At 44.5% G+C, this 24,500-nt stretch overlaps 1 protein-coding gene and 1 pseudogene across 1 annotated transcript; both read right to left on the bottom strand.

Annotated features, from left to right (window-relative positions):
- GPNMB (glycoprotein nmb) lies at positions 1-23,602 on the bottom strand. The gene is made up of 11 exons (XM_036327897.1): positions 23,415-23,602; positions 17,451-17,603; positions 16,585-16,728; positions 14,408-14,587; positions 11,858-12,016; positions 11,225-11,536; positions 7,988-8,086; positions 6,819-6,921; positions 4,085-4,299; positions 1,819-1,912; positions 1-1,348 (listed from the first exon to the last, which is right to left on the bottom strand). Exons 1-11 carry the CDS (start codon positions 23,482-23,484, stop codon positions 1,201-1,203), a joined length of 1,677 nt encoding a protein of 558 aa, XP_036183790.1. The 5' UTR covers positions 23,485-23,602; the 3' UTR covers positions 1-1,200.
- LOC118666668 lies at positions 3,574-3,635 on the bottom strand (annotated as a pseudogene).
- Positions 23,603-24,500: the final 898 nt, after the last annotated feature.

A 24,500-nucleotide genomic window follows, 5' to 3' on the forward strand; every position in this document is an offset into this window, starting at 1 on the left:
TCTTGTCTCTTTTCATACTTTATTTTCCAGGGAAGAGAGGGAAAAAATGTCATGTCTGACATATGGTAAATAGTTTTAGTTACAAATGGAGGTTAAACCCTTACTGACCAAATTTTTGTATCTTTTTTTTTTTAAATCCTCACCTGAGGATATGTTTCCATTGATTTTTAGAGAGAGAGGAAGGTAAAGAGAGAGAGAAAAACATTGATATGAGAGAGAAACATTGATCGGTTGCCTCCTGTACTTGCCCCGACTGGGGATTGAACCCGAAACCTGGGTATGTGCTCTGACCGGGAATCATACCTGTCACCTTTTGTTATATGGAACGATATTCCCACCAACTGAGCCACCTGGCCAGGGCAAGTTTCTATATCATTTAAATAGAGAAAGTAGTAGGACAACCAGGGGTCTCCTTTGGAAAATCATAATATATAATTTCAAATAAATGCGCTGGAGAGCATAGAAACTCAGACACACACACACACACAAGACCGTCAACACCGAGTGCCGGGCCATCTGTGGAGCAACATGCCTGACATACAGAAAGCGCTGTCCATGGGATAAGCGAATGGATACCATTTCTTTACACAGTTGGGCAGAGCAGGTTGTCGCAAAAATATTCACACCCATTGATTAGATGATGATGATGATGATTATTATTATTTTAGTGTAACAAGCATCTGCATCATAGTAGAGGCTTGGCCTGCTGTTCTGTTGGGAGCTCATGCGTGCTCACTGAAATAGGCGTCAGTTACCTGGGAACGTGGGCTTAGGGACAGGGGTGCAGTGCATTGATTGTACGCATGTGTGTATATGGGAAGCTAGAAAGCGTCCAGCCTCGCCTTCCAGGCAACCTGGTCACTCTGATGAATAGTACCTTCTCCACCTACTCTTTGGACACAGTATGTCGATCCTACTAATCATGTTAAGACATTATAAGTGAAACATAAATCATAATGAAAGAAAGCACGGCTGACCGACTCCATCAGTTCCATAACACGGCCGAGGCTGCATGCCATATAATGTCTCTCCACTTCTCTATAATGCCATTTAACCTATAAAAAAAATTACACCTCCCTAAACCACAGTATATATTTTACAGTAATGTTTAGGAAAAAAAGTTGATAGTCCTCTACGCTAGCACAGCTCACACACACGGCACTGAAGAGCGAGCTGTTGGTCAGAAATCAGGCTGAAGGTTTAAAGAATTCCCGGCTGGTTCTTGAGCAGTGGGTCTTTCTCCTGGCTGCCGGGGAAGAACTTGACCTTTGCGTGCTCCAGGAAAACGTTCAGGCCTTTGCCGTTGATCCCAGCACCGTTTTCTATCGGTTTGTATTCCTTGCGTTTTCTGAAAAGCAATGTGTTAGAAAGATTTTTAAAACATCCCCACCTGGAAGATATTACTTTTCCCCAAGCTTTCACACGCCCAAGTACAAAAGGGTTCATTTCGTTTTACCTAATCTATGGCTTTTACTAAGACACGGATGTCTTTTGGAAATAAGTTTATTTCCTCTTCTTCATGCAAGACATGCGCCTGTTTTACTATAATTCGAGCTTCCATGTTAAATATTGAGCTGACACAATTTTGCTAAGTGGCTGACATCTGGTAGCGTTGTTTGGATTAAAAAACACACACACAACAAACCGCAGCAAAATCAGCAGGCTAGTTTGGTATTCATCATTCAATGGAAGATTTTCCTCCTACACACAAAACGGTTAAAAGCCAAAAAGGGGGAAATGGCCCATTTGCGCAGCACATTGCTACTTATTTTCAACAATGTACCACAGTGATGGAAAGTGTTAGAACCAGCAACTTACTTGTACACCACCAGGGCGATCACAGCGACAAATATGGCCAAGCAGCCCACGGAGGCCAGGGCACCACTCGCCATTCTCACGGGGGAGCCTGGGCCTTAAAAACAGAAGAAAGACCAGATTAGCGACAGCTTCCACCTGGAGGACATGCAGCTTGTAGTGCAATTAAATAAATGACAAAGGGAGCTCTCAGAAGATACACGGCTCCCTCTGGCTTTCAGCGATCTTTTCCATTAAATAATACATGGCCTGCGGGTCAGCTTATCTTCCATTTGGAGAACGAGTTAGCGTGTCTGGAACACTGTGTTAAGGGCTTAGAGGAGAGATGTCACTTCCTGAAGACACCCGCTCAGGTCTCAGTGGACCCAGCAGCGCCCATGTGATGGAGGGCTCCCTGATCCTCCCGCCCACGGCTCTGGCCTCATGGTCCCCTACCTACCTACCTACCTACCCACCCGCTGTGCTGGAAACCTGGGAGTTGCCCATCCTCCCCACACCCTCAAATCCCCCCGCCCTCTGCGGGGAATGTTCTTCCCCAGCTCATCTCAAGTGTCCACCCCTTTGAGGCGCCTTCCAGACGTTCATGAGGCGGCGGTCGCCCCTTCCTTGGTCACTGCTCGCCTCTCTTCCTCTGCCTCAATTCCGTTGTGTTGCAATTACTTCCTTACACACATTTTTTCTCCTATTAAATTGTGAGAACCACGAAGCAAGGGTTATGTCTTCTCTGTATTCCAGGAACCCAGCAAATCTTGTCTCTACCGCCAAAGTATAACTGGAGTTGATCTATTTTCCCTCCATCTCCTCTGCCACCACCATTGCCGTCCCAGCCACCAGCCCTCTCCCCTGGGAAGATCTCTTACCCCCAATGACCCTTGCTGCATTCAGCAGTCAGTAGGACATTCTGAAATCATCCATTAGAGTCATGCTTCGATCCCACCAGTGGTTCCCCTTACGCACAGAATAAAACCCTGGCCCTGCAGGTGGCCTGCAAGGATCGCAACCGGCTGCTCATGATTCAAATTCCGGTCTCCTTTCAGCGGAGGCCCCTCACCACGTGGGCGCTGCTGGGTCGGCAGGAAGTCTCCCGACCTCCCAATCTGAAAAGCCAGTATTTGTCACCTCTCTCCCATGCCAGTCACTCTCCCTGTCCTGCCTTGCTCTGATTTCGTCACAATGCCTTCTTATCTGTTTGTGCTCCGTGTCTGCTCACTAAAGCAGGGGTCTTCTTCGTCTCGTTCCCTACTCGACCTAGAACCGTATAGCCTGTGCCTAGAGCCGTGCTGGGCACGGAGTAGATGCTCACTGAGAATCTGTTGAAAGAATTGCAGCTGCTTCGTGCGTGTTCATTGGATCAATGCGTAAAAGCTGAGCGTCTATGGATTTGCCTTTGAGCAATGATCTATTTTTCTGAATTCTGACTTTGATACCTGAGTCACCAAGGGACAGCCCCACTGGATTCAAAGCTCTCCTGGACGTCCTTAATTTGGATTCTGACAGATGGCTCGGGTCACCCCTAAAGTTATCACTCACTACAAGAAGCATTGAACACGCATCTCGCACTGAATCCAGATAAGAGAACAGTGGTTTGCCGGCACCGAGGAAGCTTCACAGCCTAGGGCAGTGGTCGGCACATGCGGCTCTTTGGCCCCTGAGTGTGGCTCTTCCACAAAATACCGACTTCTGCGCATGGGCCACGAAGTTTCAATCGCACTGTCCGTGTGTGCCCGCACGTGGTATTTTGTGGAAGAGCCACACTCAAGGGGCCATGCTAATCTTCTCTGTCATTCCAATTTTAGTGTATGTGCTGCTGAAGCGAGCACCCCACTTGATTTCTTATTTCTCTTCTTGGCCTCATATCTTTGCCCAGCGGCTTCCATGACAACTTGATCCCAGCCTCCCCTTTGCCATGGTTTAACTGGAGAACATTGTTATTTGTTGATGTTGGTTCGCACTCCCCCTTGGCATAGGAATCCATTTGCGCATTCAGTGATCAGATCCTGTGATTACTGCTCCATGATCAGAGCTGAGTTTTTTTCATCAAAAGGCTTTCTTTGGCCATGATTTCACTCGGTCTCTCTCTCTCTCATCTCTTCCCTAAATAGATTTGCTGTTGGATTTTAATGCCAGTCCTCAAACCCACATTAACAAGAGTTCAATAAACTTTGCGTTGAAATAAAATTAAACATTGATAACAAAGCTCTTCAGTATGAAACGCGATGCCCTTTATCTACACTATGAAATGCTCCCACAACCAAAACACAGAACTCACGTCGGCCCAGGACAGAGACGAGGGTGCTCGTGAGGGCCAGACTCGCATCGTCACCCAGGGTGAGGTTCACACAGTAGGTCCCGGAGCCATTGAAGGCCCGTCTCACGGTCAGCAAGCACGCGTCGCCCATGGCCACCTCCACGGGGCTGCAGACCGTGTCCTGGGCGAGCTGGCAGGTGGGGTCAGAAACGATGGTACAGACCTCGGTGGGAATGCTGAGGGTGTGCACGGCACCGAGAGGGAGAGAGAGGGATGAAACAGCTTTAAAGGAAAAATCATTTCTATAAAATTGAAATCCACCTTATTTTTCCTCAAATCATGCGACGTTAAATTGTCACGTAATTTATCCTTAAACAAGCCTGGGAATGAGCTACTGTTTCCTCCTTATTGTCCAGAAGGTGAGGCCCAGGGATGGAACAGGAAGAAATTATGTGCCACCAAGGCAGGCAGGGGGCTGCTGGACCCTGTGTGAAGCCCAAGCCATTCCCTCTACCCTCTGACTCTCTAGGATGCAGGCGGCGTAGGTCTTAGGCCATTGATGGCGAACCTATGACACGTGTGTCAGAGGTGACATGCGAACTCATTGTTTTGGTTGATTTTTCTTTGTTAAATGGCATTTAAATATATAAAATAAATATCAAAAATATAAGTCTTTGTTTTACTATGGTTGCAAAGATCAAAACATTTCTATATGTGATACGACACCAGAGTTAAGTTAGGGTTTTTCAAAATGCTGACACACCGAGCTCAAAAGGTTCGCCATCACTGTCTTAGGCAAATACATTATTAAATGCTGGAGCCGGCCCTGCCTAGCTTCCTGCAGAGGAAAATACAGCAACAGCAGCGACGACAGCTGAGTAGACAATATTTACTGTGTGAGGCGCTGCATTTTAGATATATGACATGGCCTGTCTATTCCTCTCAATGACTTTATGAGGAAAGTAACTTTATCCCAGTGCAGCAAGGGACGAAGCACCCAGGACAGAAAATAATTGGCCCAAGGTCACACAGCAGTCAGAGGTGGAGCTGGGACTTGAACTAGAGATGTCTGATAGCTGTCCTGGTGACCACTAGGCTGCCGGCCAGGCAGGACTGTCTTGGTCACTGTTTCACTTCTGAGTAGACTTCCTGGAGGGAGAGACAGGGCTCTGATGCTGGGTCCCATGGGGGCATGGGCTGCGATGGAGGCATGCCCTGGCCTCTGCCACAGCCTCACTCTTCAGTCGGCTTTTTCTCTAGTTCCTGTCAACCCTCAGTCCCCAAGCTGAAGAGCTTCTTAGCTACCATTTAAAATATATATATATTTTATTGACTTTTTACAGAGAGGCAGGGAGAGGGGTAGGGAGTTAGAAACATCAATGAGAGAGAAACATTTATCAGCTGCCTCCTGCACACCCCCTACTGGGGAAGTGCCCGCAACCAAGGTACATGCCCTTGACCAGAATCGAACCTGGGACCCTTCAGTCCGCAGGCCGACGCTCTATCCACTGATCCAAACTGGTGAGGGCTTAGCTACTATTTTTATACCGTCCCACGCTCTTGTTCATTTATACATTTATGTACACATACATTTTCTTTTTTTTTTAATAGCAAGTATTTTTATTTATTTATTTTTTAAATATATTTCTTTATTGATTTCAGAGAGGAAGGGAGGAGAGAGAGATAAAAACATCAATGATGAGAGAGAATCATTGATCTGCTGCCTCCTGCACACCCTCTACTGGGGATGAAGCCCGCAACCCAGGCATATGCCCTTGGCCGGAATCGAACCTGGGACCCCTCAGTCCGCAGGCTGACGCTCTATCCACTGAGCCAAGCCAGCTAGGGCAACATACACATACATTTTAATCACTGGATTTACATGTATGTGAATCAGTTAATTCATGAACAATTAATTGATATAGTACATATATTCACTAGTATCTAGTTAGTCTATTATATATAGTTATAATCAAACCGTAGGAAGCCAAATTATATAATGCACTAGAGGAGCTTTGTAAATTATAAAGAGAGACAGGATTATCAGGCATTGCGGTTAATTAATGCTAGGACCCAGCTATTCCACATTGGCCTCTTGCCCCTCTGGAGGAGCCTTGGGCAGCTTAAGAGTGGGGTTCTGCCGTAGCCAGTGTGGCTCAGTTGGTTGAGCATCGTCCTATGCACCAAAAGGTCGCAGGTTTGATTCCAGGTCGGGGCACATGCCTGGGTTGCAGGCTTGATCTCCAGTAGGGGGCATGCAGGAGGCAGCCTATCCATGATTCTCTCTTATATCAATGTTTCTCTCTCTCTCTCCCTCTCCTTTCCTCCCTCTCTAAAATCAATAAAAACATATTGGAAAAAAAAAGAGTGGGTTTCTGAGCCAGACCTTGACCTGTGAACTGTGCTGTCAGGTACCCACTGTCTATGGGGGCAAGTTCTATAATTACTGTGGCCCTATCTGTAAAATGAGGAGACTCACAGGATTGTGTGAGAACAGATGTACACTGGTAAGAACATAGTAACTGTTCAATCAATAATTATTATTCAGCTTCATCAACAGTTAAAGGTAATGAGCATTGCTCTACTTTAGCAAAGCAAATGCATCCTTGAGAAGGCCTCGTAGGGCCCTTTCTTGTCCTGACTTACTGATGAACTAGAAATATGAATCCACTTAGTCGGGGAGACTGGAGTCAGGCCTCTGCTCAGGCCCGGGGTCCTCACTTGACCCGCCCGCTGAGGGAGGCGAAGTACTCACGTCCCTTCGCAGGTCACGAGGAAATCCATCAAGGGGTCCTCGGGCTGTGGCAGGGGCATCAGGACTTCTGCCGTATCCACGATGTTCACCTCTAGAATTCCCTCTAACAAAACAAGCCCCCATGGAAAAACACATCAACATACAGTGGAAACCAGCCCAAATCAAACTACTCCTTAACACATCAGGAGGCCAAATAAAACGGAGACAGCCTTCTCACACACCACACCCCAGATCCGGGAATCGACCCCATCGCCTCGCATACGTGCCCCTGCAGCATTTTCAAAGTCAAGCTGAATGGCTCTTGAGCCCACCCTAGCTCTTCATTTCTGGATCCCGTGTCTGTGTTAGAAGGTAGGACCCGCTCTGGGCAGGCGTTCCAGGAGAAGGTGCCCCTAGGGCAGGGGTAGGCAAACTTTTTGACTCGAGGGCCACAATGGGTTCTTAAACTGGACCGGAGGGCCGGAACAAAAGCATGGATGGAGTGTTTGTGTGAACTAATATAAATTCAAAGTAAACATCATTACATAAAAGGGTACGGTCTTTTTTTTCAATAGTTTTATTCATTTCAAATGGGCCGTAGTTTGCCCACGGCTGCCCTAGAGGGATGCAGCCCAGGGTGCAGGCCTTGGCCAGCTTTGCTCATGAGGGGCTCAGCCCCAGGGCACACAGCGTGGGTTTTACCCCCACCCCGAGGCCCAGGGTGCATGGCCAGCTGCAGACCCCTCCTGTCTTCTCTGCTGGGTGCTTGTGGGCTGTGCCTGAAATGCACAAATGTGTGTGGTGGCCTGTTCACTCTCGTTTCTTACATACAAGAAGTGTGACTGTGAAATCAGCTAGGGAAGAAAGCAGAAGTTGTGGGCACTTGTCATTGGCCTTCTTTCAAGGCTCATTCATTCAGGTTTCCGGGATCCACGGGGCCGCAGATTCAGGGCCTGGGCAGGCTCATCAGTATGTGGGCCTCACGGAAGGCTCATTTCCACTGGGATGTGGTGGGAAGGCTGGGCAGGCAGGTGGGAATCTAGACACCAGTAGAGTCTTTGCTCGTGTATGCGCGGCCTCACCTTGGACAGAGAGTGGGTGGCCCTGCTCCCCACCCGCACCCGCCAGAGTCAGTGAAGTGAGTGGGTGGCCTGAGGTAGACTCCAGCACCCTTCACCTGCTAGTCTTACCTACAATTGTGATGATGGCTCTGAAGTGGCCGTATCTGTTAATCCGGCAGTCTTCATCGGGAACCTCCCCCAGCTCCAGCAGGCTGTCCCCGGCGGGTGCTGCAGAGTTTGAATAATAGAGTTTAGGTTAGTTGCTGAGAATGTAAAAGATGTACATGATAGAACCAAAAATCTAAACACCTGTCTGCCTGCTCTTTAGAAAAACATCAAGAATCCTCTACTTTTAAATTGCTGTAGAAATGTGAACTAAACGTGTAACAATGCATATAGATGTGAGAGCTGTAAGGCATTATAATTGTTAAATTATGTAAGTAAACACAATCTCATATTTTGCTTAAACACAGGAAGCAAATGAAAGGTAGAAGCCATTTTAAATATGTGACACAACAGTCATGATGAAATAAAGCAGGCCATCATAGACAAGGACATATTTTAATTTTGGAGGCAGGTTTTCTGGACTCAAATCCCAGATCCTTTGTTTTTAGCTGCTTGAGACCATGCATATTATTTCACCTCTCTTTGCCTCAATGGACTCATCTGTAAAATGGGAATTATACTTCCTGACCTAGTGAGGTTGAACTATGAAACTTAAATGAGATGAGGTGTATAAAACCTGCTCCTCATACCTGCCACTTAGGAAGTACTTAATAAACATCAGTTTCCTTGTCCCATCATGCACTTCTATACATCTACTTAGATACGGTATGCTATAGCACATATAAGATATATAATTTTAAATAGTAAGGTAGGTGCATCATAGATTAAGAAACATGCAACATGGAAGAAGGCACTTTCCCCCCTGTTTGGCTGTCTCATAGATGCTAAACTTACACTCTAAGAGCCCTCAGTTATTGGTGAGCAGAGATGTGGGGAAGAAAAGGAGTGGGCACAGGATGCTTTTGAAAAACAACCCTTTGAGTCTGATTAAAGCAAAGAATGTAATGCTCTGTACACCTGAAATTAATATAATGTGATACAGCAATTTTACCCCAATAAAAAGATAATTAGTTATAATTTCAAAAGCTCTAATTAAGGTGTTGGTATTCCTTTAACAAGATAAAAAGACTGGAAAGAAAGTATGATACTGAAAATGCAACATTACTTTCTCTAAAATTTAAGAAGGCATGAAATGGACCCAGTTTTGTGGGAAGGGCACCCAAGCTTCATTCAGAAGGGCCCCCTTTTAACCACAGGGACACGCAGGCACGAAGCCCTGTGGGAGAGCTCGCCAGGCCTCCTCGGAGCCTTGACTGGGGACTGAGCGAGAAGCTCCTCTGCTCTGAGGGGCCTTCTCAGAGCACTTCTCAGAGTATCTCTGGAAGCAAGTGTTCCATGGCACACACTTTGGGAAATGCCACTTGGGTAAAGCCCGGAAGGTTCCGATGCCATGTTGGGTTCAAATGCAGCGGTTTATCAGCAGGATGGTCTGTGGCAGACTCTTGGGGATGTCCCCTGAGTCTCACAGTGGTCCTTCGGAAGTTACAGGGTAATCATTCATTTAATCCTGGAATTTAACCGCTATGTTCTGTAGCAATAGATTGGTATGCATAGCGTATTAAAGATGGCTGGCTGCTTCCAGGAAACTAGAGAACTTCTTTTAGGGTTCTTGACAGGCAGAATTTAGCTGTCAAGTTAGAGCATGGAATCATGACTTTGCTATACTTCAAAATAAAACTTTTAAAAATGACCAAATAATGAAAGTTGCTTTTATCATTGGTAGAATGCTTATAAAAATGCACATCTTGTTTTGCAGACACACCTAAAATCAAGTTTATATCTCTGTGTCTATATTTATAAAGTCAAGGTATGATTAAAGGGCTAATGGAGAAAAACTAACATTTTAACAGACAGAAGGGCCCTGGCCGGGTAGCTCAGTTGGTTAGAGCATCATGCGGATTTGTCAAGGTTGTGGGCTCCATCCTTGATCAGGGCACATGTAAGATCCAACCAATGAATGCATAAATAAGTGGAATAACAAGTGGATGTTTCTTCACCTCTCTCTCTCTCTCTCTCTCTCTCTCTCTCTCTCTCTCTTCCCTCCTGCCTTGTTTCTTCTCTCTAAAATCAATAAATAAAAATTAATAAAATAGCCCTAACCAGTTTGGCTCAGTGGATAGAGCGTTGGCCTGCGGACTGAAAGGTCCCAGGTTCGATTCCGGTCAAGGGCATGTACCTTGGTTGCGGGCACATCCCCAGTAGGAGGTGTGCAGGACGCAGCTGATCAATGTTTCTAACTCTCTATCCCTCTCCCTTCCTCTCTGTAAAAAAACAATAAAATATATATTTTTAAAAATTAATAAAATATATTTTAAAGAATACAATTAGTAATAAATTATAGTGTCTTGATTTACATATGTTTGGTTTAATAATATCTCATTGTATCAATAACACTATTATGATAGTTTATTGTTGATAACAAACAGGTTTTTGGTAAAAACAATGACACGTTTAGACATCACGATGGCGTGGTCCCTCTGGGCTTGGTGATGGCGCCCTCTTGTGTCCAATGAGAGGATATCAGCCTATTACAACCCCCTGGATCCTGGGGTGCTAAGATGTGCTAATGGCTGAGTGGGGAAGGGAAGCTGAGGCTTCCCAATGTAGATGCTTAAGAACTTCTGGAATGTCCTCATGTACTGTTAGTAGAGGGTGGGATTTAATTAATTAAGCTTTATAGCCGGAACAGTTTTAATGTCTGGAGTCTTTCCAGCTTGCTGGTCAAGAAATATTCTGAAGGTACATTCCTTTTGGGCCATTTAGGAAGAGCTTTTAGGTGTGGCTGTGTCTTCATGGGACAGTGAGTGGATGTGGGCAGCGCAGGGAGGAGAATGGAAGTGGAGAGAAAAGGGGGAGGGAGGAAGGAAAGTGGGATGGCCTGAATGTTTACAAGGCGCCAGTGTGTCTTCTCATAGCGACAAACTCTGGGAGACGCACAAGAATGTGTGAGCTAGAAGAGGGAAGCACCTGTGCACGTGACTGAGGCCAGTGAAAACCAGGAAGGTCAAAGAGTGGTTTACAAGTCACCAACGTTTACCTGCAAAGTGTCTTTGAGCACATTCTCCTCTCGCCCATATTCTAATAGCTTAAAATAGTGATAAAATGGCTTTAAAAACCAACAGATTTTTGCAGAGTCTCTACACAACCCTTTTAACTAGGGATGTTGCACTCTGACTTACATGCCATTTTTTTTTTTAGCAGTTAAGAACCCCCCCCAAAGATCACTTGGAAAACACTTACATAAAGAAGGAGTGGGTTTTGGAGGTCTGGGTGTAGGTGAAGGGCAAGGTCCAGGCACTGCAGCTTGCACAGTGAGGTTAAGGCTGAAAGTCCCGTTGAGCACATACGTGTGATTCAAAGTGCGATTGTTGGAAACAAACAGACCAGTGTTATCCCCGAAGTTCCACTTGTAGTTAATGGCAGACTCACTCAGGAAGTGGCTGGGGTCGTGAATCAGGACATTAAACAGAATGGGAATGTCCCTAAGGAAGGTTTCATCAGAGGAATTTCGGTCATTCTTCTGGGACATATTCACAAACACAAGAATCTGATCTAAAAGATATAGATACATACAAAGAATGCATGATTGCTTGGTTTTTAAGTGGATGACTTCAGTAACACTTTTAGGTTAAAATTTTAAATAAGGGATAATTCAGCATCACTTTTCTTTTTCCTGGGTAAGTTTTTCTAGAGTTTCCCCACGTTAATCTGGAAACAGAGGGAGCACATCCTTGAATATAAGTTGGAGGAGGAGTCCAGATGAATGGTAACCCCGCCCAGAACACTCGGCTCTCACTGCTTCTGAGCCCACTAACACCATCAGAACGAAGGGCCTCCTTCCTCCTCAGTTACTTGAGCGTTCACACCACTGACCTGTGACCAGGTACACATCTTTCACTTTTGCGACAGGAGTGTATGTCCTTCGGCTTCTCCTATAGACAGCTACTTCCATGACTTGAGGGCCAAGCGTCACGTTGGTTGTGTTTATGGAAACACTCGCCGAACACCGCCCCAACTTCTGGTAATACTGACCTGTGCGAGGGTGGAAACGGTTAGGTGCTGGTTACTGTTACATGACCTTTACAGGAAGTTGTTTCTTAACGACGAGCCACGGACATTTTGAGATTGCTCTGGGGAGGGGGCACCAGGAAGGGCTGTTACATAAAACTTCATAAAACAAACCCACAGTTAAATAAACGTAACTGCATGGGTAACACGGACAGAGCCGTTTGGTGGGATAATGCAGTCGTTGGTTCGTAAATAAACACTTACTATAAAGAAGTGACTTGGCACTTGAAATAGATGTATTTCCCACAGGAAATACATTTAATGTAATGGTGAAGCGGCCAATGGCGTTTTAAAAAATGTATCCAAGAATCAACCTTATTTTTGTAATAATATTACTATTTTGGCTATATTATTAAGAAGCTTTTTTTTTTTTTTAAGGGGACTGGAATCCTCCACTTTCTAATAGTATCTGCGTATAAATAGGCAGTAAGTGATGGACGGTGGGGTGGGTATAAAAGGGAACGGAGCGGTTCTATAAAAGCATTCTAGGACACCCTGGAGCCATTCTTTTTCTTTCTGAACCCTAACCTTTAATCTAACTGCCGCTGTCCAGCAATGAAAGGGACTCCTCTCCTTCAGGGCACAAGGATGTTTCTCATCCTTTTGAGTCACCTGGTATAGCTGTGTCATTGGAAGGACAGGTATCGTAAGATGGATGCTTGTGAGGTGGGGGTGGTGAAAGACCATGTTTATCGCCTGGTCAAAGGTGTTAGGAAAATACACTAGGCGTCTCAGGGATGTGTAATTTGGAGCCCCCGTACCAGTGACATGCAGAGGCGGCACTGATGGAGTCTCTGAGGAGGTTTATCATATGTGAGGAAAATGTTAGTTCTGGCACTGAGAGAGGCCTCAGGGGCAATGCCTAGTTGAGGGACAATATCAGTTAACTCTAAGACCTCAGCAGAAGATGGGAATTCAAAATAGTCTTGTTAGAAAACCAAAAATTCCTGGCTAAAAGCTGATCGCAAATAAAGACATCTTAACTAGTTAAGTTAGTGGATGTTAACTAGGCTAAACAGACTCTGAGTGTCAGTAAGCGTAAGTGACTCCGTGAAAACTCCATGTCAGGTCAAAGAAATCATGACACTGGGTGAGGTGACAGACAAAGGGCCAGACATGCATTGAAAAAAGTCAGCTTTAAATCAACTGATTTAAATAGATGGCATAATATTTGACAGGTATTTTGTACTTCGTTCGATCAGAATGCATTATTAATATTTTGTTTTGATTTGCAAATAGTTAATTGGAGAAAGAGAAGCTTTCTCTAATTTACGAAATAAAAGACAAAACATTTAGAAATTTGGAGGCTGCACTATTGGTAGCAATTTTCAAATCCTCAGAGCCAGGTGGCACCTGGTGACATTTTTAACTAAGGACTTAGCAGCTTTGCTAGAAATAACCTAAATTTCTAGCAATAATGCAAAGTGGATACCATTTGTGGGTGAAAAAAGAAAACAAAGTTTTCTTTTTTTGGCTATGCCAAAGAAGAGCAGTGGTTAGATTATGTTATTTCTTCACAATGGGATATTATATAGTCATTAAAATAATGTATATAAAGAATTTTAATGATGTCATCAAATACTCGTGACATTAAGAAAAAATGTGTGTACATTATAATCGTAATCAAGAAATACTAATAAAGAAAACACCATTATGTTAACAGTGATAACCTCTGGTATTAATTATGGGCGACTGATTTTTCATTTGTACATTTCTGCATTTTCCAAATTTCCTAAAAAAAACATTTCTTTAATTCTTAAAAATTCATTTGACAATATAAAAAATTAAAGAATAAATCAACAAATGCCCATCTGTGTGCCATTTAAGTAAATAAATATTAGTAGCCCTGACCGGTTTGGCTCAGTGGATAGAGCGTTGGCCTGCAGACTGAAGGGTCCCAGGTTCAATTCCAGTCAAGGGCATGTACCTTGGTTGCGGGCACATCCCCAGTGGGGGATGTGCAGGAGGCAGCTGATCGATGTTTCTCTCTCATCGATGTTTCTAGCTCTCTATCCCTCTCCCTTCCTCTCTGTAAAAAATCGATAAAATATATTAAAAATAAATAAATAAATATTAGTATTTTTTTTTAGATTACTGTTTTAGATAGAAAAAAAATGAGTTTTGTTTTAACAAAGAAAGCTGAATCAGGGGTTCCCCCCCTCTTTTTAATTCTTTGGTGTCCTGGAAATTTGGCAAGACTAAGCCATATACATCCCAGCTAAGGAAAGTTAACAGGTTAACTGTGATTAAACTCTCAATGTTATTAATTCTTGATTATAGAATAAGAAAAGAGACAAGTTTTTAAATTTTAAGGAAAGATAAAGGAAAAGCTAAAGGGGTTTGTAAAAGTCCAACCAAGTGTGTGAAACACGTAGACGAAACCCCACTGCCTCCACCGGTGGTGGTGGTGGTGGTGCGGGAAAGGCCTGCCGTCGGGGAACACGTGGTAGCTTTGGTTGGTGTCATTTCCCCAGTCAGCGTCCTCGGCCCACGCTGTCCAGTTGTAAACATACGGGTCAGCAGATGGGCCTGTTCCTAAGCAGAGAAAGGAAAACTGTGATCATCGTCTGGATCAGACTGCTCAATGCTCATCATTGAATTAGACACTTTTCATATTTTTTCAAATCTAGTTTAAATATAGTTGAACAACTGTAGCCCTAATATTTAGAATTCATCCAATGGTGCATTTATGATCTGTGTATTTTTCTGTATATGTTATATATGTTCTATTTCAGTAAGTATATAGAACAAAAATCAGGAATGTTCAATCTAGATCAAGCATGTCAAACTCGCGGCCCGTGGGCCACATGCCTCATTTGCTTGGCCCGTGTTAGCCTTTGAGTTTGACATGCTTGATCTAGAGATCTCACTCCATATACTTTATCTTCACACTGAGTCTCCAAATCACAACTGTATTCAAACCAAACTGAGGGTAGTTTTTTCTTCTTATTTGGATGCACTCTATCTGTAGCCTTTCTTCCTGACTCGTACATCATGACTGGCCACTCCTAAAGACTTCAGCACACATTTCCTTAGAATAAGGGCATTCTCTTACACAGGCACACGCCATACCACCTCCCACAGTAATCAAGGCCACATACTACATTTGGCTATTTTGTTTCAGAAAGAAAGGAAAAAAGGAAAGAAGGAAGGGAGGGAGGGAGGTGGGAGGGGAGGATGGGAAGGAGAGAGAGAGAGAACAAACAAACAAAAACCCCCACAAATATCCAGAATGTTTAAATTGTTGAAGGTAGGTAGGGTGTTTGGCTGTTCAGTGTACCCTACTTTCTACTAGTACTTTTCTGTACGTATGACATTTTTCGTTTTAAATAAGTCACAATCAGTATTGTTTTTCATCTAGAACAACTCTTGGTATTTTATATCACTGACATTTACGGAGTTTTTTATTTATCAATCCATTACAGCAATTAGTATTTTTATTCTTCAATAGACTCAAACAGGGCTAGTGAGAGCCCCTTCAAGCCGGCTTCTGTGTCCTTGTGACAGGTCCCCATCAGTCTCTGAGCACCCCCCTCCCCCGTGCTGGGAGATACCCCAGCTCACCTGCAACCCTGCCCTACATCTGGAGTCAGTCATTTCTTTACTGATCCCCAGGCCTTTGTAGTGGTGATCAATATTTCATTAGAATTTTCATAAGTCAAAGGAACTCTTTCATACAAAAAATGCTCAGAGGGCTAGATTGTCATTTGAAACATTCATATGAATCAGCATATTTTTTTAGGAAAAAAGAGAAAAATGCTATGGAATTTTAAATACAACACTTTTTAAGTATCAAACCTGTTCTGTACAGAATCTAGTGTTTTCCTCATAGGAATATGATAAATTAATAAGGAATGAACATGTTGACCATTTAATTGAAGTTCTAAATGATAAAATTAGATCATTAGATGCATTTAATAGCCTTGTCACTGATTGAAGAATCCCGGTAATTAGCTTGGCATTTTTAAGAATGTACAGTTCCAACGAGAAAATTTCCCTTAATGTATTTGTGTGTATTTTCAGTCTTTAACAAGGAACTTATCTGCTTTAACTAAGAGCAAAACAAATCCAAAATGAGATATTTTGTCATTTGTGCTAGCCACACAGCACTTGCTTAAGAAATACCTGTGAGCAGAATGACTCTAAGCAGCAAACATCTGTCAAATTGGCTATTCCTTGAGTAGCCAAAAGAATTCCAAGTAATAAAACCAAAACTTGAGAATCAACAAGGTATTCTCTGTCCAATCACCTGGACACTAAGAAAAAACTGAGCTTGACAAGAGGGTTCCAAGTAGCAAAGAGTCATCCGTTTGCTGAAAGTCATCATTAGTCATCATTGGCTAATGGTGAAGGGACTGAGTAGAATCACACTCTCACCCTCCCCATCATCAACTTGAGAGGGTGACATGGGATGATAGCAGCAGCATCTTGCATTTACGGGAGCAGCTCCTGCGAGGATCAAGGTTTCTGAGCTGGGTCTCCAGTAGTTCGGAGAACTAGCGTGTTCCTGTGAAGTGAATAACTTTCCTTACCATCTCTGCAGTTCTTCTCGTAGACTATGTTGCCGTTGGCATCTTCCTTTTGGCATCTGGGGAACACCAGGCTCACCACAAATGTTACATTTGAGCCCACCAGGGCTGGGGAATCACTGGTCAGAACCGCCTGCACCTGGCCTCCTAGGGCAAAGAAAAATGGAGCTCCATGATCAAGCATCTCTTTCCTTTCACTGATGAATGACATCAAGTTACATCTAATTCTAAGGACCAGACAGAGGATCCTTATGCCTCGTTACAATAAATTAATTTATTTTATGGATTCCTAACGTTGTTATCAGAATACAACATTCTAGAAGATAAATAATAAAAGGAATTAATAAATAATAAAAGTCAGACCAGTTAAAAAATTCTCTAAACACAGAAAGAACATTCACTTAAAATAAGTTTTAAAATCTGCTTAACTGGATTGAGAAGCCAAGTACTAAAAGTTCATATTTTTTTTAAAACTCAAAACCAATGAATGAAGAAGTCATTCATTCATGTGAATAGAAAGATACTCACTTCCTGACAAGCCACAGTGTTGAGATGGTCACAAACTACTCTGGAGTCTCAGATCTGGAGAGGACTGTTCACACATTCGTTAAATAGGTTTGAGACTAAACCTGCTCACTCTCTAAAGTCTTCCAAAAACCATAAACTTGTAAATTCTAAGGAGATCAAACTGCGTGTGTATGCGTGACTTAGAAAGTGATGTGTTGAGATAAAAGAGAGATTGCCAAATCCAGATGCCTAGAGCACTGTCATTCACAGAAGAAACATAAGCCACGTGATTTCCAAGTCCATGATCTCAGACGGACTTAAATAGGAAGTGACAGTTGTTTGGGTTGAATTATTCCACTTACCTTTCCAGGAGTTTTTCCACCTCGGGTCTCCTCTTTTCCACACTGGATAGAGTTTTTCATTCCATTCATTTTCATCTGAAGACCAACCATTTAATTGGCTGTGCTTCCTCATATGACCAGAAGTTCTTTCATTGCTCAGCACATCATGAAATCCTGTACCAATATTTGAAAAACCAATTATTTAGTCAACTCTATTCCTCGTTTAATACTTACCTAACAATGGTTAAAGTCACTTTTTATTCCATAAGGTTAGAAAGAACATACATAATATTTCCAATATGTCAAACAGGTTAAGGTTTTTTTTTTTTTTAAATCTCCGCTGGAAATACCTTTAATAAAAGTATTCAGACACTATAACTTCATGTACGTTAGATGAATCAAAGAAAAATTTGAAAGTCAGTATTTCTTAGCCATCATTTGTTTGTTCAACACATCTCCTCTGAATATTTTGATTTACACAATGTCATCAGGAAAACACAGATACCAATAGTTTTCAGATCAATTTTTGCATCTTTTCCCATCCTGAATTGTTCACTTGGCTAAAGGAATGCCAGGCTCAGGAATGCCTCCAGGATTCCAAGAGATGCTTAGTGGACAGCCCACTATTGAACAATCTACTTTTCTTGTGGCCCAGCATACGGTCTGTTTTGGTAAATGTCCCATAGGCACTTGTATAGTCTACAGTTGTTGAGCAAAGTGTTTGATTTTAATGTTATTTATGTCAGGCTGGTTGGCAGTGTTTTTTGAGACGTCTAGGTTCCTATTGTTTTTCTGTCTACTTGTTTTTTCAATTACTGAGAGAGGAATGTTGACATCTTCAACTATTATGATGGATTTGCCAGTTTCTTCTTTCAGTTCTGTCAGGTTTTGCTTTATGTATTTTGAAGCTCTGAATGTTTAATCTTTTTCATAAATTAATCCTTTTATCATGAGGAATTGACTTCTATCTCTGGTAATACTCCTTCTTCTGAGAATACCTTGATATTAATGCCCAGTGTTGAACTGGCACATCCTTTTCCATCATATACCAGTATATATATATATATATATATGTGGATTTCTTATAGATAGCATATTGTTGGTTTTTTAAAAAATTCACTCTATCTTTTACTTGGTGTATTTAGGTAATTCTACTCAGAATAGATTTTGGAGATGGTAGGGCAATGATGTGATGCCTGGAGCTGGGGTAGCCCTAGCCATGAAGTCACAAATCTGAGGAAGCAAGCCAACACATCAGAATGGAAGGATGAACAGTTCTGGATGATATTGCTGAGCTCTTGTGCTAGTCTTGCCTACCTTTGGACTTATTGAGATACTAAGTGTCTTACTCAACCTACTTAAGTAATCCATTACAGCCCAAAACTCTGTCAGCTCCTGATTATACACCATTATAAACTGTTTTTGCATCAATTCATATGGTCTTATTTCTTGGTGTGGTTGTGGATTCTTCCAGCCAGAAACGCTGTCTTCTCTTAAACCCTGGAAGAGGCTTTCCATGAGGGTGGTATTTGGTAGGCAGTCAGAGGAGTGTATGGAATGGATGCCACTAACCTCTGTCTTCTATTCCTCCTTCCCGGAAGGAGGAGGGAGCGGTGTGTTGTTCCGTTCTTATAAGGGAGGCAGATGGAATAGGAAAGAACATTGAACTGGGGGTCACAGAATCTGGTCTCTAGTCTTGGTTCAGCTACTAGACAGGCTGGGTGACCCCAGGCCATGTCTTCTCTGGGCCTTCAAATCAGACGAAAACCAAATGTCCTGTGATTCTATGAGATTGTTCCTATTTGGAAAAATGATACTACTAAGCAAGGGCAGGAAATGCATGCTTATCAATAAATGTTTGTAACTGGAAATTTACTCGAACTGAGTCACAGAATGGTAGAATGTTCAATCTGGAAAGAACTAAGATTAGTTAGTTCAAAACCCCTTGTTTTATAGATGAAGAGATTCAGGCTCAGAGAAGTGAGAGGATCCACTCAGGATCATCTTTAATGGAGGAGAAATGAAGATTCACACCTTTTGATTCCAAGAACCAGTTTTTCCCACTGTTCTCAAGAATCTCCCTTTTCCTCAGCTCCTGAGAGAAAGGCAGTGTTTCCAGAAACACAATCAAAGCAGATCTTTCTTCTGATGTTAAATGTCAGAAGTCAAGGAAAAATACAAAATTAAAAGGAGAGTGACAAGAAATAGACGTAGGTCCATGGGACAGAATAGAGAACCCAGAAATAGATCCACACAAAAATGCCCTGATTTTTTACAAAGATGCAAAAGCAATCTGATGGAGGAAAGCCAGCAAATGGTGCTATAAAAATGTGGAAAGCCCAGGAGAGGTCTTCAGGCTCCAGGCTAGACAAGAATTCTTAGACGTGACACCAAAAATCCGACCCATTGAAGGGAAAAAATGATAAATGAGACCTCATTAAAATGAAAAAAATTCTGCTCTGTGAAATACCATGTGAAGAGGATGAAACGGCAAATTACACACTGGGAGAAAATATTAGCAAACTGCATTTCCAAGAAAGAACTGATATCTAGAATATATGAAGAATTTTCAATACTCAATGTTAAAACTCAAACAATCCAATTAAAAGACCTGAACAGACATTTCACTAAACAGGTTGTGCAGACAGCAGAGAAACACATGAAAAGATGTTCAGTATCTCCAGCCAGTAGGGACATGTACATTACAAGCCCAATGAGACACCACTAAACACCTTTCAGAATTACTAAAATGAAAAATAGGGACACATCAAATGTAGGTGACCATGGGAAGAAACCGGATCACTCATACATGGCTGGTGGGAATGTAAAATGGTACAATCACTCTGGAAAACAGTTTGCAGTCTCTTGTAAAACTAAACATGTAATTACCATGCAACTAAGCAATTGAACTCTTGGGCATTTATCCCAGAGAAAAGAAAACTTATGTTCACATAAAAACCTGGACATGAATGTTCCTAGCAGCTTTATTCAAACAGCCCAAGCTGAGGCAACCCAGATATCCCCCACTGGGTGAAGGGTTAAAGTGTGGTCCATCCATGCCATGGAATACCACTCAGTAATAACAAAGAACAAACTACTGACACATGCAACATCGTCAATAAAGTACGTTGAGTTAAAAAAATATCCAATTCCCAAAGATGACATTCTGTAACGATGCAATTTACATAACATTATAAATATAGAAAATAAATTGGTGGTTGCTAGGGGCTAGGGCTGGGTGGGTTTGGCTGTTAAAGGGATGAGGGACCCTTGTGGTGATGGAACTGTCTGTATTTTGACTATATCAATGTCAATATCCTGATTGTGATACCATACACTAGTTTTATAAGATGTTACCATTGGGAGAAACCTGGTAAAGGGCACTGGGGAATCTCTTTGTAGTATTTCTTACAACTGTATATGATCTACAATGACCTCAGAGTTAAAAGTTGAATTAAAAGTAGAAGAAGAAAAAAAACACCCAATAGTAAGCAGACTAGAAGGGGAAAAAGAGAGGTGTGCTGGGGGTGGGGATACGTGTGAAGGTCAATGGAGTCACTCCTAGCTCAGCCCTGGCTTTCCTGTGGGCACTTTGGCCTCCCTGCTCGCCCATCGCCAACTGCGGCTGAGGCTGATCCTTAACCAGCTTGTCAGCACCTTCCTCTCCCTCCCTCCTCCCAGGGCTGTGATTGGACAGCGGTAAGGATCCCTTAGCGTGTGAAACGCGGTGAATCCTACCCATCCCGTTTCCTGTGGCCAGAAGCTCTGGTTTAGGGCCAGGAGGAGCCAGGAACATCAGGGTTTTGTTATGTTGCTTAACGGGCTGGGGCTCCTCTCAAAGAGATTCAACCCGCTAATCTGTTTCACTGAGCAGAGCAAAGGGGTGTCGGTGGAAAGGAGGCTAGAGCTGGGCGCAGGCCTCCACTGACTGGTCAGTTCTCGGTCCCTCCACCTCCCGGACTCCTGGGGAGTCACCCAGGAGGTTCTTTGAGGAAGACAATCGCCACCTTGTAGGTTTCCCACTCCAAGCACCTGTCATTAGCTGATCTCTCAAGAACCCCTTTACCCAGTTTGGCAAAGGAGGAAACGAAAGCTGCATGGAGCTAAGTCACTGTGCCTGCCCACAGCTGGCAGGGAGCCCACGGCCGTGCAACCGCAGGAAGGACAGTGGGTGGCAGCGGCCTTCTTCCCCTTACCCGCTGTGTGGCCTGGGGCCAGTTTCTTGGCCTCTCTGTGGCCTATTTCCTGGTCTGGAAAACGGGATCATCACGACACCGGCCTCCCCAGCTGTGCACAAGCCACGTGAGGCCGACACAGGCCAGTGCTCTCGGGCCCTGGCACCCACCCCAGTCCCTGGTCAAAGACACGGGGCCCAGTCCCAGGAGATGGCGGGGCAGGGTCTCCCTGGACCTGAACAGAACTGGTCATGCCTCTGGCCACTTCCCTCTATTTCCCCCCAAATGTCACTCCCTGCCCCCACCTTGGGGCTCCTGCACCCCTAACGCCCCCTTTTCACATCCCGCCCCGCCTGGGCCTCCCAGCCCCAGGGACACGCGCTCTGCCTTCCAGGGCTGCCAGCAGTTTCCTGGCTCCTTCCTCTCTCGGGTTCCCACTCTGTGAGGACAACTTAATTACAGACACTTCTCTCCCGCGAGGAGGCGGCGGGAAGGATGTGTGCGCAGGCCCCTCCGGCCAAGGGTCCGAGATGCTGCTCCCTCAGGCCGAGCAGGGGAGCAGCAGGCCGGGCTCTGGTGTCCTCGCCTGTTGACTGGGCGAGGACCGGCTGCACCATGAAGGTGCTGCGGGGATGACCTGAGGGAAGCAGCCTGCACACAGGCTGCCGGTGGGGATGCAGATGCGGTCCTTTATCAGCGCCTCCCTCCCCTGGGCCCGGGGAAGCCCCAGCAGAACCAGGATCCCAGATTTCTCATCCTGTGAATGCCTTCTGGAGCCAGGTGGGGTGGCCCTTCTGGGTGATGCACACTTCACTCCTGCTCCACTCTAACTGCGGAGCACGGGGCCGCCATCGCCACCCACCCCTGGACTGGACCAGTGGGCTGCATCTGACCTAAATGGCTCAAATTCTGGCTTTGCATTCCACTCACAAGAGGAGCTTTTTATGTTGTTTTTTAAATCCTCACCCGAGGGTATTTTTCCATTGATTTTTAGAGTGGAAGAGAGAGGGAAAGATGGAGAGAAACATCAAAGTCGATTGGTTGCCTTCTGCACGCCGCTGACCAGGGCCCAGGCCGGAGCAGGAGCCTGCAACCGAGGTATGTGCCCTTGACTGGAATCGAACCCGGACCCGTGGGTCCACAGGCCGACACTCTATCCACCAAGCTGGCTAGGGCGGAGCTTTTTAAATAAGGGTGCTCCAACCCACCTCCAAAGATTCTTGTTTCTGGGATCTGGGCATCTGTATTGTTAACAAGTCGCCAACCTGCAGTGCAAACCAGAATAGAGGCCTGGGCTCCAGCTCTTCTCGCAGTAACCTCACCATAGCGGCCGCGAGTTCACGCAGCTCTGGGGAGAAATCTCTGGGGGTGGGCTTCTGGGTTGGGATTGTTAGCGAGCTTGTCTCCAGATTCGGGCCGATTGACCTGAGCGCTCTACCCTACCGGATCGAAACCAAAGTTCCGGGGGAAGCGCTGCTCTGTTCTCAGGCCAGAGACTGTTCCCCTCGCACCCCCGCCCTCCCCTCTGGCAAGACAGTAGGTCCCAACTGTGATGGGGAAAATAAATAAATAAATAAACAAAGAAAACCTCCATCAGAGAGAGGCTGCACGGTTATTAGTTTCTATGAGCCTGAAGCAAAGAATGGAGCTCGCGGCATTTTGCTGTGGTTCCAACATTCCCAGCGGTTTCCAGAAGAAATGACTGAGCACGGAGTCTAGCTCTGGCTCAGACGACATTACTCCAGACAGCCCAGCACGCAGCCCCTAGCCAGGGAACGGGCTAAACACAGAAACTTTGAGAATCGCTCACGTTTGGCGGCATCAAGGGGCACTCCTGCAGCCAGAAGCAGACACCCCAGGAAGCAGTAGGCACGTTCCATGCTGACCGTGCTCTCTGGACCCAGCAATCAAGGCTTAGCTCCCAACTCCTCCGGCTCCATCTGCAAACAGCAGCCTCTTCTCCTGCGCCCCACTCCTTTTAATTAAATGTGGGCCTCAGGGCGGATCATGTGATGGTATTAAGCAGCACTGCCTGATGTGGCCTCTTGGGTTCAACCTCTTACAATTCATGTGCTTCTGACTCACTCGCTCTCAGCATGTTTATTCGCTTTCGAGAGGCACGCTTTCAACGCTGCGACTCCACAGTGCCAAAGAAGTTCCTAGTAACTTCCTTCCCTTTGGACCCTATTTTAAGGTCCTTCGCCAAATAAAATCGGAATCTCCAGCCTCATGGATGATCAACTTGCTGCTGTTCCTTTACTGACTCACTCACCCAGCTCATGCTGAAATGTCACAATTAGGTTTCCTTTGCTCTAAGCTAGATGACCAGCTCCTCCCAGTGCTGGCTAGTGCTGCGAAGATGGTGTGTGTGTGTGTGTGTGTGTGTGTGTGTGTGTGTGTGTGTATCTTCGGTCACTTGAAATTGTGAATTATGTGCATGGATAACACATGTTGTGCAGAAGGTGCTTGAAACAGCTGCTCAGACCCCCCTTGGTTGAGAAACGTACTCAAAAGCACGCGTTAAGATCTCTGTGCAATTCCATCTAAATGTGGAAGCAACCTGCATACTTGTTGGTAACTGCTCTCAAAGCTTTGTGTTGTATCACTCAGGGTCAGTTGCAGAGAACGTACAGCATATTTATGTCACGCTGCAGAACGCAGGCATTAAATGTCAAAACAAGCGCGTCTGGAACATGAATTTTATACGCTCAGATTAGTTCTGGCTGCAGAATGTGCAGGAAAAGTGGCAACATGAACACTTCACTGCATGTGATCTTCAAGTCACAGCCACAGAACCATTTTCAGCAGATTCAGACGTCCTGCGTGGGGTGAGGGTAAAAAGGGGGGGGTGTTGATTGGTGTTTCAGCTGCCCTAACAAGGAACAGAAATCCACAG

Source organism: Myotis myotis, unplaced genomic scaffold, assembly GCF_014108235.1.
Source record: "Myotis myotis isolate mMyoMyo1 unplaced genomic scaffold, mMyoMyo1.p scaffold_m19_p_11, whole genome shotgun sequence".
NCBI lineage: Eukaryota > Metazoa > Chordata > Mammalia > Chiroptera > Vespertilionidae > Myotis > Myotis myotis.

Excerpts from the sequence above, each read along its gene's own strand:
- GPNMB (XM_036327897.1), bottom strand. The coding sequence starts at position 23,484 with ATGGAACGTGCCTACTGCTTCCTGGGGTGTCTGCTTCTGGCTGCAGGA. Across the intron at positions 8,087-11,224 it reads AAAACCCACTCCTTCTTTAT|CACCCGCCGGGGACAGCCTG; the intron begins GTAAGTGTTTTC and ends CAAACTCTGCAG. Across the intron at positions 1,349-1,818 it reads ATCGCCCTGGTGGTGTACAA|AAAACGCAAGGAATACAAAC; the intron begins GTAAGTTGCTGG and ends ATTGCTTTTCAG.